At 47.4% G+C, this 11,243-nt stretch overlaps 1 protein-coding gene across 4 annotated transcripts; it reads left to right on the forward strand.

The window, feature by feature from the left end:
• Positions 1 to 437: 437 nt before the first annotated feature.
• Positions 438 to 10,546, forward strand: Ucma (upper zone of growth plate and cartilage matrix associated). Of its 4 annotated transcripts, XM_021215884.1 has the most exons (5): positions 438 to 625; positions 967 to 1,032; positions 1,120 to 1,215; positions 5,866 to 5,964; positions 10,106 to 10,546. In XM_021215884.1, the coding sequence occupies exons 1-5, from the start codon at positions 568 to 570 to the stop codon at positions 10,201 to 10,203; spliced, it is 417 nt and encodes a 138-aa protein (XP_021071543.1). In that variant the 5' UTR covers positions 438 to 567; the 3' UTR covers positions 10,204 to 10,546. The 4 variants fall into 4 exon arrangements, with proteins under 4 accessions (XP_021071543.1, XP_021071545.1, XP_021071544.1 ...); XM_021215886.1 differs by lacking the exon at positions 5,866 to 5,964; XM_021215885.1 differs by lacking the exon at positions 967 to 1,032.
• The last annotated feature ends 697 nt before the right edge of the window (positions 10,547 to 11,243 follow it).

The following is an 11,243-nucleotide window of genomic DNA, read 5'->3' on the forward strand; positions in this document are numbered from 1 at the left end:
TCACCTGCCTCTGCCTCCCAAGTGCTGGGATTAAAGGCATGCGCCACCACGCCCGGCATCAGGAGCCATTCTTATCTGACATTTGGATGCAAATGATCTCTGAGTAATTCCTTCTTTCTCTGGCCCCATATGTTTCAGCCATGGCTACCAGCATCCTACCCCATCTTGAGAACATGCAAAGAACTCATTCAAACATGCCAATTGCTTCTCCCACTCGGACTCAGGCTGGGTATTTCTCAGAGCATCTCCTTGGGCACCGATGTTGGCAAGGACAGTTCAAAACTGCCCCTGCCAGGGCCCACAAGCTTCACTTCTGTGGAGATTTTTCCAGGCACCAAAAACATCTCCAGTGTTCTGACCTGGAGCAGCCAATGGAAACCACAGCCAGGACCCCTCCCACTCTCCCCCAGTGGCATCCCAGCTTCCTGTCTCCTGTTTCTCTCTCTCTTGCCTGTCTGCCTGACTCAGAAGTGAGAACTTACTGGGCAGCTGTGTCAGAGTACTGGGGGCTTCCAAGATACCTCACCTTATTATCTGCCCTGTGGTTTCTGGGGGTGCACTGTAAAGATGTCCTGGAGACGGGTCATCCTCCTGTCATCTCTCTCAGCCCTGGTGCTCCTGTGTAGTGAGTATGGGAGGGTCAAAGGGTGGGCGGTGTTAGCTACACAGTTACTATGTATAGGTAAATTTGTTCAGGTGGCATAGATAGGGGGTGTGTGTTTAGTAAGGTAACTATTCTTGGTGTGTGTTTGTGTGTGTGCAAAAGATAATGTAACACAGAGAAAAACAGCAAAGATAAAAAATAGGAAGCAACCCAGATCATATGGTGGGTTTCCATCAAGATTGGGTGGTACGCCAAGGGGCAGAGGGCCTCATATGTAGTCTGGCAAGCCACTGCACCCAGCACTATTGACGCCCTACTGGGGCCTCTGATGTTGCAGCCTTTCCTTGTGCCTTACCTTACAGTGCTACAGGAGGGGACCAGCGCTTCTGTGGGGAGCAGACAGGCAGCTGCAGAGGGGGTGCCGGAAGGTGAGTCCAGGGGCTATCCCTACGTGTGGGAGAGGTAGATCCTGCCCCCACCCCATGTGGGTGTGAAGAGCTCTTTTCTGGTTTCAGGTGTGAAACAGAAGATTTTCATGCAAGAATCTGATGCCTCTAATTTCCTCAAGAGGCGTGGCAAGCGGTCCCCTAAGTCCCGAGATGAAGTCAACGGTAAGGCTGCTGGATTGGTCTCCCTCCCGCTGTGGAAGACCAAAGCCCTGAGAGATTAACGGTCTATGAGCAATAGTACCATATCTGGGGCCAGTGAGATGGTTCAAAGGGTGAAAGTAAGTGGAATTCAGTCCTGGGATTGCATTTGGTAGAAGACAACTGGCCCCCAAGAGTTGCTCTCTGACCTCCATGTGCACACAGTGGTACGAATATATCCCTAGCAAATTAAATAAATAAAAATATAGAAACGATATCATACTTCACTGGTTGTGGGCCACTGGTTGAACTGAATGTGGCATCAGAGTAAAGAACAGTATAAAATAAACCACATTAAGAGCACCAGGATGAGCTGGGCAGTGGTGGCGCACGCCTTTAATCCCAGCACTTGGGAGGCAGAGGCAGGTGGATTTCTGAGTTCCAGGCCAGCCTGATCTACAGAGTGAGTTCCAGGACAGCCAGGGCTACACAGAGAAACCCTGTCTCTAAAAACAAAACAAAACAAACAAACAAACAAAGAAAAACAAAATAAAAAATAAAAAAAGAAGCACCAGGATGTATTCAGATAGTGAAAAGAAAAATAAAGAATGTCTACTAGGTGTAAAGGGAATGGGGTACTTCAGGTAGTGGCCTGATGCACCCAGGACAACATGTGTCATCAGGAGACCAAGCACAAGGGACCCAAGTGTTGAGAAGAGGTGGTTTGGTAACAGTTCTGCTGCTGAGTGGCCTTAGCCACCCCCAACTCTGTTTCCAATTTCCTTATCTATAAACTTGGGGGTGGTGGGGAAGCTGGCGACACTGTATCAAGGGAGGGAGCTGGTACATGTGTGTGTTTTGTTTGTTTTGCTTTGTTTTTCTCCCGTTCATTTCCTGTGAATTTTAGACTCTCCAGTATTCTGAATACCTCAGTTGGTCGTTGACCTTCCAGCCCAGGAGGCACTGGAGTTTCCCACCCCTGAAACTGACTCTCCTAAGCCTCTGCGCTCGGGCCATCCTGGCTGAGCGTTGCGGTTTGATTCTTCCCTTGTGCATGTGGGTGAATGAACTCTTTGTGTCACTTCCCGAACTCAGCAAGGCGACTTGTTGCTCAGTAAAAACAGCAGGGTTATTTTCAAATGATGGGGAAGAACAGATGGAACTGCGTGCAGATCGTTCTTTGAAACTTGGAGAAGTCTGACCAACCGCAGTAGGAAAATCGCCAGACCGCACACAGGTTGAAAGTTGAAATGGGCTAATGTCAAGCAACACTGAAAGCCTGTGCTTGAGGTGCAGTCCTTGATTGCAATCAGAGAAGCAACTTCTGGCAGACTCTGGGAGTGGCAGTTATCTCCTGTAAAACTGACTCAGAGTAATTAGGTACATGATTAAGCCTGAGGTCTTTTACCTTAGACAAAAGCTCAGACAGGCAGTAGCTGCGTATCCAAGTAAATAAGACTTCACACTTCACATATGCACTCAGCAGTCACTAGGCCAAGCTGTGTGGACAGGTAGAGAAGCATGACCTTGGAATTCACCTGAACTTAGAACTACTTTAGAGTAAGAATTGGATAGGTGTATATTTGTGTGTGTATGTGTGTGTGCACGTGCATGGGTGAGCGAGTGCATGCGTGCGTGTGTGCGCACTCACGTGCATGCAAATAGAGGCCAGAAGACAACTTTGGGTGTTGTTTCAAAGTTGCTGTCCACTTTTCTTTTTGAGGTAGGGTCTCTCAGTGGTCTGGAACTTACCAGATAGTCTAGCTTGCTGACCAGCAAGCCCCGGACCTGTTTCCTCCATCCCAGTTCTGGGATTACACATGCATGGCACCATGCCCAGCTACTTTAAAAAGCTGTATAGAATGTGTTTGTTGGCACCTAGTATAAAACGCCCTTTTGGAGGAGAATGAAATTGTTGTTAGGTCAGACGTCCAAATTTTGGACTTTTTTTTTCCCCACAAATATGCTTCTTTAGGAACTGGTAGTCACTCATGAAGTATTTCCTAAAATTCAAACCTTCCTGCAGAAGTTTTGTGATGTCTAGAGCCTCAAGTGAGACAGAAAGGAGACACTGTCATGCATGGTGCTCTGGGCCAGCCAGCTGTGTGACTCCACTGGGCTACCACACCTCTCTGGGTTTGAATCACCTCTTGAGAATCTGTAGGGTGGAGGGATGGACTGGACTATGTGTCATTTCTGTCAGGAAAAAGTTTTCTGCCATTGGCAGAACTCTGTAAATAAACATAGGACTTCTGTCAGAAATCTGGTCTAAGGCAAGCTCACAGATAACCTGGTTTTACAGTTACTTAGTTCTCACAGATTTACTTATTCATGTAAGCTTCTAGCTTCCAGGAGGGATTTGAGATTTTCTTCTCCACTTGCTTATTTCTTTTCCTTCTTTCCTCCCTCAACAGAACAAACAAACAAACAAACAAAAACCATTTATTGATTTACTCTGTGGGACTTGTGTGTGTGTGTGTGTGTGTGTGTGTGTGTGTGTACAGGTCAGAAGACAGTTTGTGGAAACTGATTCTCTCCTCCCACATGTGGATTCTGGGACTTAAACACAGGTTGTCAGGCTTGGTGGCAAATACCTTAGTGCTCAGCCATCCTCTAGACCTAATTTTCTTTCTCTTCGTTCCCGCTCCCCATCACCCCCAGTGCTAGGCATGGACTTGGAGGCCTTGTGCATGCTAGGCAAGCCAAATGCTGTGCTGTAGAGTGTGATGGGTACAGCAGCTTGCCTCAGCTTTTCTGTGTCTCAATCTCCTTTTGCATAGCGGTGTTGTAGGGCAACAGGCACTGTAGTCCAGTGATGTGGGGGGATCCTGCCTTCACAACGTGAGGCGATCTGATGGACCCACTCTGTGACCCACAGGCCTTCAGTATGTTTCCGGTTGAAGGACACATGTTCTAAGAACCTTTAAAGAGCTTTAAATATCATCTTCCAGAACATCACAGCTCTCAATCTTTTTTCCTAGATGTCATCATGGAAATAAAAACTTATTTGACTATTATTGCTATTTTGTAGTGTTAGGAATTGAACCTAAGGCCTTGAACATTCTAGGCAAGTACTCTACCATAGAGTCACACCCCTGAGTCAGCTGACACTTGATTTCACACACTTCTTTTTTTTTTTTTTTTTTTCGNGACAGNGTTTCTCTGTATAGCCCTGGCTGTCCTGGAACTCACTTTGTTCACACACTTCTTAACTGAAAGACAGGGCTGCCCATCTTAAGAAGTTGATGGCATCCTGGAGAGATGGCTCAGTGGTTAAGAGCACCGACTGCTCTTCTGAAGGTCCAGAGTTCAAATCCCAGTAACCACATGTTGGCTCACAACCATCCGTAATGAGATCTGACGCCCTCTTCTGGTGCATCTGGAGACAGCTACAGTGTACTTAGATATAATAATAAATAAATAAAAAAAAAAAAGGCCAGCCTGGTCTACAAAGTGAGTTCCAGGACAGCCAGGGCTATACAGAGAAACCCTGTCTCGAAAAAAACCAAAAAAAAAAAAAAAAAACCCCCCCAAAAAAAAGAAGTTGATGGCCTCTTTATCTGTTGTTAGTTTCTTCTTCTTCTTCTTCTTCTTCTTCTTCTTCTTCTTCTTCTTCTTCTTCTTCTTCTTCTTCTTCTTCTTCTTCCATTTATATATCTATTTTGTATGTGTACATGTATCCTGTATGTAGCAGGTGATGATATTTTATACACCTATTTTGTATGTGTACATTTATTTTGTATGTAGCATGTGCATACCTGTTATAGTGCACAAGATGTCAGAGGACAGTTTATGGGAATCAGTTCTTGTCTACCATATGGGTCCTAGGGACTGAATCATGTCATTGGGCTTCTCCTGAGTCCTGTCTGAGATAGGTGCTCAGAGTGGACTCGAAGGTATTTATCAATGGTAGATTCACTCTTTACAAACTTTATCCTTACTATGGTATCCTAATAGTATCCTTACTATTGCCTGCACACATGTCTCTTCAGGACATGCATGCCTGCTGTCCATGGAGGCTAGAACAGGGCACTGGGTTCCCTGAAACTGGAGTTGCCAATGGCTATGAGCTGCAGTGTGAGTGCTGGGAATCAAACACATGTCCCCTGGAAGAGCAGCCAGTGCTCTTAACTGTAGAGCCATCTCTCTAGCCCCAAGGTTAACTTACAAGACATTTAATCTTAAGAGTTCATTTCCCATCATGTGAGTTTAGGTTTCTAAATAGTCTGGTTCTTTTGTTTGTTTGTTTGTTTTTTGTTTTTTGAGACAGGGTTTCTCTGTGTAGCCCTGGCTGTCCTGAAACTCACTCTGTAGACCAGGCTGGCCTCAAACTCAGAAATCCCCCTGCCTCTGCCTCCGGAGTGCTGGGATTAAAGGCGTGCGCCACCACGCCCGGCAGTAGTCTGGTTCTTGAATCACATCACTAACTTTGTGACCAGAGCCAAAGCACTTACCCCCTTTGGGCCTCCATCTTCTCATCTGCAAAATGGGGTCACTGGATAGAATGGTCTACCAGGCCCTTCGTGTTTTAAAGTCCAGGCAAGGCACAAACCATTTCAGCAAAACCCATGACCGTCCATCCCTCTTCACCAGGTCTAGCTTCTCAGGGCTAGCGTGCTATCCCTTACATATGCACCTACCTTCTCTTTTTCAAGAGCAACTTTGTGTTCACAGCGGAAAACAGACAGAAGCTGCGGGATGATGAGCTGCGGAGGGAGTATTACGAGGAGCAAAGGAACGAGTTTGAGAACTTCGTGGAGGAACAGAGAGATGGTAAGCTCTCTCCAGCAGCAGCCTTGTGGGGGAGAGCATAAAGAGGAGATCCCAGGCCTCCCTCATGGCTCCCCGATACTGACTGCAGGAAGGAGGTATGGGTGGGGGAATCCATTTCAACTCCCATCCATGGTAGATGTGAAGAGAACGAGCCATAGACATGGCTAGGCAGACTTAAAATGTTGTGGAAGAGGGTAAAGGGCATAGGGGCTGGGGACCCAGTGGCCGGGGGACAGTGGAGACCAGGGAGTTATTGGCTGACCGTATGGGAGTATAACTACCCCATCTCTCTTTTGGAATCACTGTGGGTCTAAGTACCCGAAAGGTGACTTGGCTCCCGCAGAGTTGACAGGTGGATGGATATCAAAGTCATGACCTCGAGTCCCTTAGACATGAATGTACCAATTCCAGGTGCTACTTAACCCAGGAAAATGAGGGCCACTTACCTATTTCTTAAATCCCTGTCCTCTGCCCTTTTGCATTTTCCTTTCTTTTTCTTTTTCTTTTTTTTTTTTTTAAATCTATTTTATTTATATAAGTGCATTGTCCCTGTCTTCAGACACACCAGAAGAGGGCATCAGATCCCATTACGAATGGTTGTGAGCCACCGTGTGGTTGCGGGAACTGAACTCAGGACCTCTGGAAGAGCAGTCAGTGCTGTTAACCGCTGAGCCATCTCTCCAGCCCCTCACCCTTTCATCTTATTCTCCATCTGATCCAGAGCTGGCCAGTGTGGCTCCTCTCACTAGTCAGCTTGCTCTGGCAATCCTGTCCCCACTCTCTGACGCTCAGGGCACCATGCTCACCCAGGATTTTATATGGAGTTTGGAGCTCACACTTTTGTGTTTTGAAAGCTCATTATCTGCTATGCCATCTTGCCAGCCCATCACAACACTTTGATCGGGAGAACAAAAGCACCTGCTCCTTTTATCTGCCTTGTACCTGACTTCTAATTCCATCAGAGCCTCTCAATTACCCCATAGCAACATGGATTCCCGGAAGGCTTTTTCACATGGTTTACTGTGTTTTTCTCATCCGACAGAGGTGCCCTTTTAAACACACCTCGTTCTTGTTGACAGAGTAGAAAACTTACGGACAGCTTAGGGTCTCTGTGATGCAAGAGGCACAGTTCATTCCTCCTAGCTGCCCTGTGGACACAATCCAGGCCTCAGCAGAGGTGTGGGTAGAGACAGTTCAGGGAAGTTCTGTCTGAACTAAGGCTGCCTAGAGGTCTCAAGTGTTGCCCACAACAGATATCCACAGGGACTCTTTTTTTTTTTTCAAAGATTTATTTATTTATTATATGTAAGTATACCGTAGCTGTCTTCAGACACTCCCAGAAGAGGGAGTCAGATCTTGTTACAGATGGTTATGAACCACCATGTGGTTGCTGGGATTTGAACTCTGGACCTTCGGAAGAGCAGTCGGGTGCTCTTACCCACTGAGTCATCTCACCAGCCCCCACAGGGACTCTTAATGGCAAGAGAGGGAGAGAGAAAGGGAGGAGACGTGGAAGAAAGGGTTGATGGGGAAGAATGAGGGTATGACTTTTTCTCTCTCTGCCCTTTCCAATCCCAAACCTACCACATTCCCACACACTCTCTTGGAAGCTCCTGGTGCTCGGCTTGGGCACAACACTGTCATCCAGGTTCTGATACAGTCATCAGCTTAGTTCGGGCTCACGGGCCGGGATGGGTATGGCAGTTGCTCCTCTAAGGGCACAGTGCAAAGGCTACTACTCTGGGAACTGAGGACTCTGGGAACATTGCCCGGCAGGGGTCACCAAGCTAAATGCTGCCAGCAGGTGTTGGGCTCCCATCCCAGGAAGTAAGAAATCAGACTTTTTTGGGAACATAATGTAAAGAGCTCAGACGTCACCAAACGCTTCTAATATCAGAGATTTGTTGACCTTGGCGGGCAGCTGTGGGGAGCAGCCGAGGAGAGCCGTCTTGTTTTTAAAACCTGAGGATTTGGAATCCAAATTTCCTTTGGTGTGATTTTTACTCACACTGTTCCTAATAGCACTTGACTCAGTGCCATCCCAAATGTTTCAGGGCTTTGCCAGGCCTGGCGGTGCTGGGCCCAGTAATCCCAGCACTTACTTGGTTGACTGAAGCAGGGAGAATCTCAGTTTTATTTTTATTTTTATTTTTTAAAGATTTATTTATTTATTATATGTAAGTACGCTGTAGCTGTCTTCAGACACCCCAGAAGAGGGCGTCAGAGCTTGTTACGGATGGTTATGAGCTGCCATGTGGTTGCTGGGATTTGAACTCCAGACCTTCGGAAGAGCAGTCGGGTGCTCTTACCCACTGAACCATCTCACCAGCCTAGAATCTCAGTTTTAAAGCCAGCCTGGGCCACATAGTGAAACTGTAAAAAAAACAAAAAGAAAAAAAAAAAACAACACAATAATAAGCAAAATGTATCATTTTCAAATTTCTAGCATATGGGTGGAAAAAAACTGTCTTCTCTTTCAGGAAGAGCTGGGATGTGGGGTTACCACCTAGAGGGTACTAGAACCTTGGCTCTTGAGCTCCACCCACACAGAGAAGCGCATCTCGGCAGACAGAGCTGCTGGGGACTGTCTTTATAGCACTGTTGGCACTGAGCGTTTACGGAAACTTTCTAATTCCTGCCACAATGCCTCCGAAGACAGATCTCGCCATTCCCACTTTACAGACCGAAAGGCTGAGGCTTAAAAAGGAAACACAATCCACACAGTGATGTGCCAGGAGATGGCCTGGGACGGGTGCAAGGCTGCTGCTCATCTCCATCTCGGACGACCACACTCATGGAGGCCTTAGGGGATCTTCCCACTGGTCCCCAGGGATGATGGAATGAGTAGGGTAAAGGAGAGTGAGCCAAGGGCTCTCTCCAGAGCTCAATGAGGAAGGGAAATGAGAGTAAGTCTAGCTCACCATAGAATTAATTTTTGAAAAGAGCTGAATCTGTTACCCCAACCTCTTGCCTCTCTGCCCTAGGATGACTGCCTGGATTGTTACCTCAAACACACCTTCAACTTTTACTGACCCCCCCCTATGCCAACCTGCTTCCCGTTAGCCATTTTATGTTAAGTCACTGAAAGCCTGAGCTCTCCCAGGGAGCTGCTTCATGGAAGGGAAGCCTATTCAACAACAGGCCTGGAAGAGGAAAGAGCAGCTCCACTGAGCTTGAGAGGGGTCTGAAAGGCTAAGCCCCCACCAGGGCTGGGCTCTGTGTGTACCTGGCTGTTTCAGGGACAAAATACAGAAGGGGATTTTCAGTTCCAGGGGGGGCCATCCACTGTAGGCTCACACTGAAATGAAGCGTCCTCAGTAGCCACGGTGTGGGACACTGGCTTCACCTGTCTCTTCTCCAGCTAGTTTTGACACCATAGGTCTATGTTTGAAACTTTGGAAGTAGAGACCATGCCAGGTAAGGTGGCACACATCTGTAATGCCAGCACTCAGGAAGTTGAGGCGTGAGGGTCGCGAGTTCCAGGTCAGCCTGAGCTGTGGAATAAGGCTTTAATCTCAAAAAAAAAAAGCAAAACAAGAGGATAACTTACTGAGAGAAAGTGCCCATGGTATCCACCGCTCCATGCTGACAACAATCTCCATGGTTTGCTTTACGTTATTTTACATTATTTATGTATTTGTGTGTGTGTGTGTGTGTGTGTGTGTGTGTGTGTGTACACGTGTACATGCATGCACAGAGAACACTTTGTGGGAGTTGGTTCTCTTCTTTTGTGTGGATTTTCGGGATGGATCTCAGCAAGTACTACTCCCAGGTGAACCATCTCGCTGGTTCGTGACTATTTCAAGGTGTGGCTTGTATTTCCATGTGGCCCTCGTGCGGTTTCTTGTTACTTTGGTGTCTAGTCACCTGCTTAAGCCAAATGACTGCTTAAGACTCTTTCCTCCATTGTTGGCAAGGAGGCAGGCAGCTCAGGTGCTAGCTATTGGCCTTTATCCTCTGGCCTGCTCCAAGACAGAAACCTTCGCACAAATGCCCATCAGCCCCTCCTAGCTCCAACCTTGGAAGTCTGAGGCACGGGCTCAATGTCCCTTCAGCAGGTGCTGGGCGCTCATCATCAACTCCTGCTGGGTTGGGTGTCTCTTCTGATTTGCACAATGGCCTTTCATCTTTCCCACCTCAGAGCAGGAAGAGAGGACCAGGGAGGCAGTGGAGCAGTGGCGTCAGTGGCATTATGATGGCCTGTATCCTTCCTACCTCTACAACCGCCAAAACATCTGACCTCATCCCAAAGCAACTGGGGAAGAGAAGCATGCGGCATGCCTCCCACCTCTCCACAGACGGACCCACAAGGTGAAACTCCCTCACTGCCTGGTCAACAGCTCCAGGAGACACACCCTCCCTTTCTTCTGATGCCTGGCTTTTGCTTCTTTATGGATGTTTGCTTTGTTTTGTTTTTGAGTGAGCAACCATTTGTGGTTCTTCCCAGCATCAAATCTACACCTGCCCCCTTGCTTAGCCACCAGAAATGGAATCAGAATGCCCATCTGATAGACACTTTCAGGATCGAAGTGTAAAGATTTTAAGCTTGCTTATGGCCTATTAATAAAAGTGCTGAATCAACCCTGTGTACCATTGCCACAGAACTCCAAGGGAGCTGCTATGTGTCCAGGTGTCCATGTGTGTCCATGTGTCTTAGCACATGCTCTACCACTGAGCTACACCCCAGCCCTAATTTTAAATACAGAAACGCCGTGGACAGGGGGATTGGAGGGATCACCCTCTCCCAAGTGCCTGGTGCGCTGTCTTCAAAACAGAGCCTTTTGTCCTGGGAGAATCAAGCCCCATAACAGCACAAACCCCATAACAAAAGCCAACCCACCCCCACCTCCAGATCCCATGGCTACTTTGGGAGCACAGTCATCTCTTCCTCCACCTCTCCTTTCCTGTGGAGGACTGCGTGGGCCTCCTCGCTGGAAGCTTTACAGTGCTCATGGTGCAGGTTGCTCCGGTTTCCACACCAGGCAGTTTCCCTGTGGGGTAACAGGTATTTGGAGAATTTTCTGTGCTTCCAAGTTTTTCTTCCTTCATTGGTTTTATATTGAAACCACTGGTGCTCTTGGGTTGCTTCTGGGGTGTGCTGCGCTCACATGCCATGGGGTAGTCTAGTGTCATTGGTCCCATTCCTTCTTCAGTAAGGTGGTGACACATTCAACCCAGAGACATCAGAGATTTGAAAACATTTTCAGGGAACGTCTCGAGGAAAGATGGCCTTGAAATATACAGTATTACTGGTGCCACGTCACTGTCACCCATAACCT

This window comes from Mus pahari, chromosome 16, assembly GCF_900095145.1.
Source record: "Mus pahari chromosome 16, PAHARI_EIJ_v1.1, whole genome shotgun sequence".
NCBI lineage: Eukaryota > Metazoa > Chordata > Mammalia > Rodentia > Muridae > Mus > Mus pahari.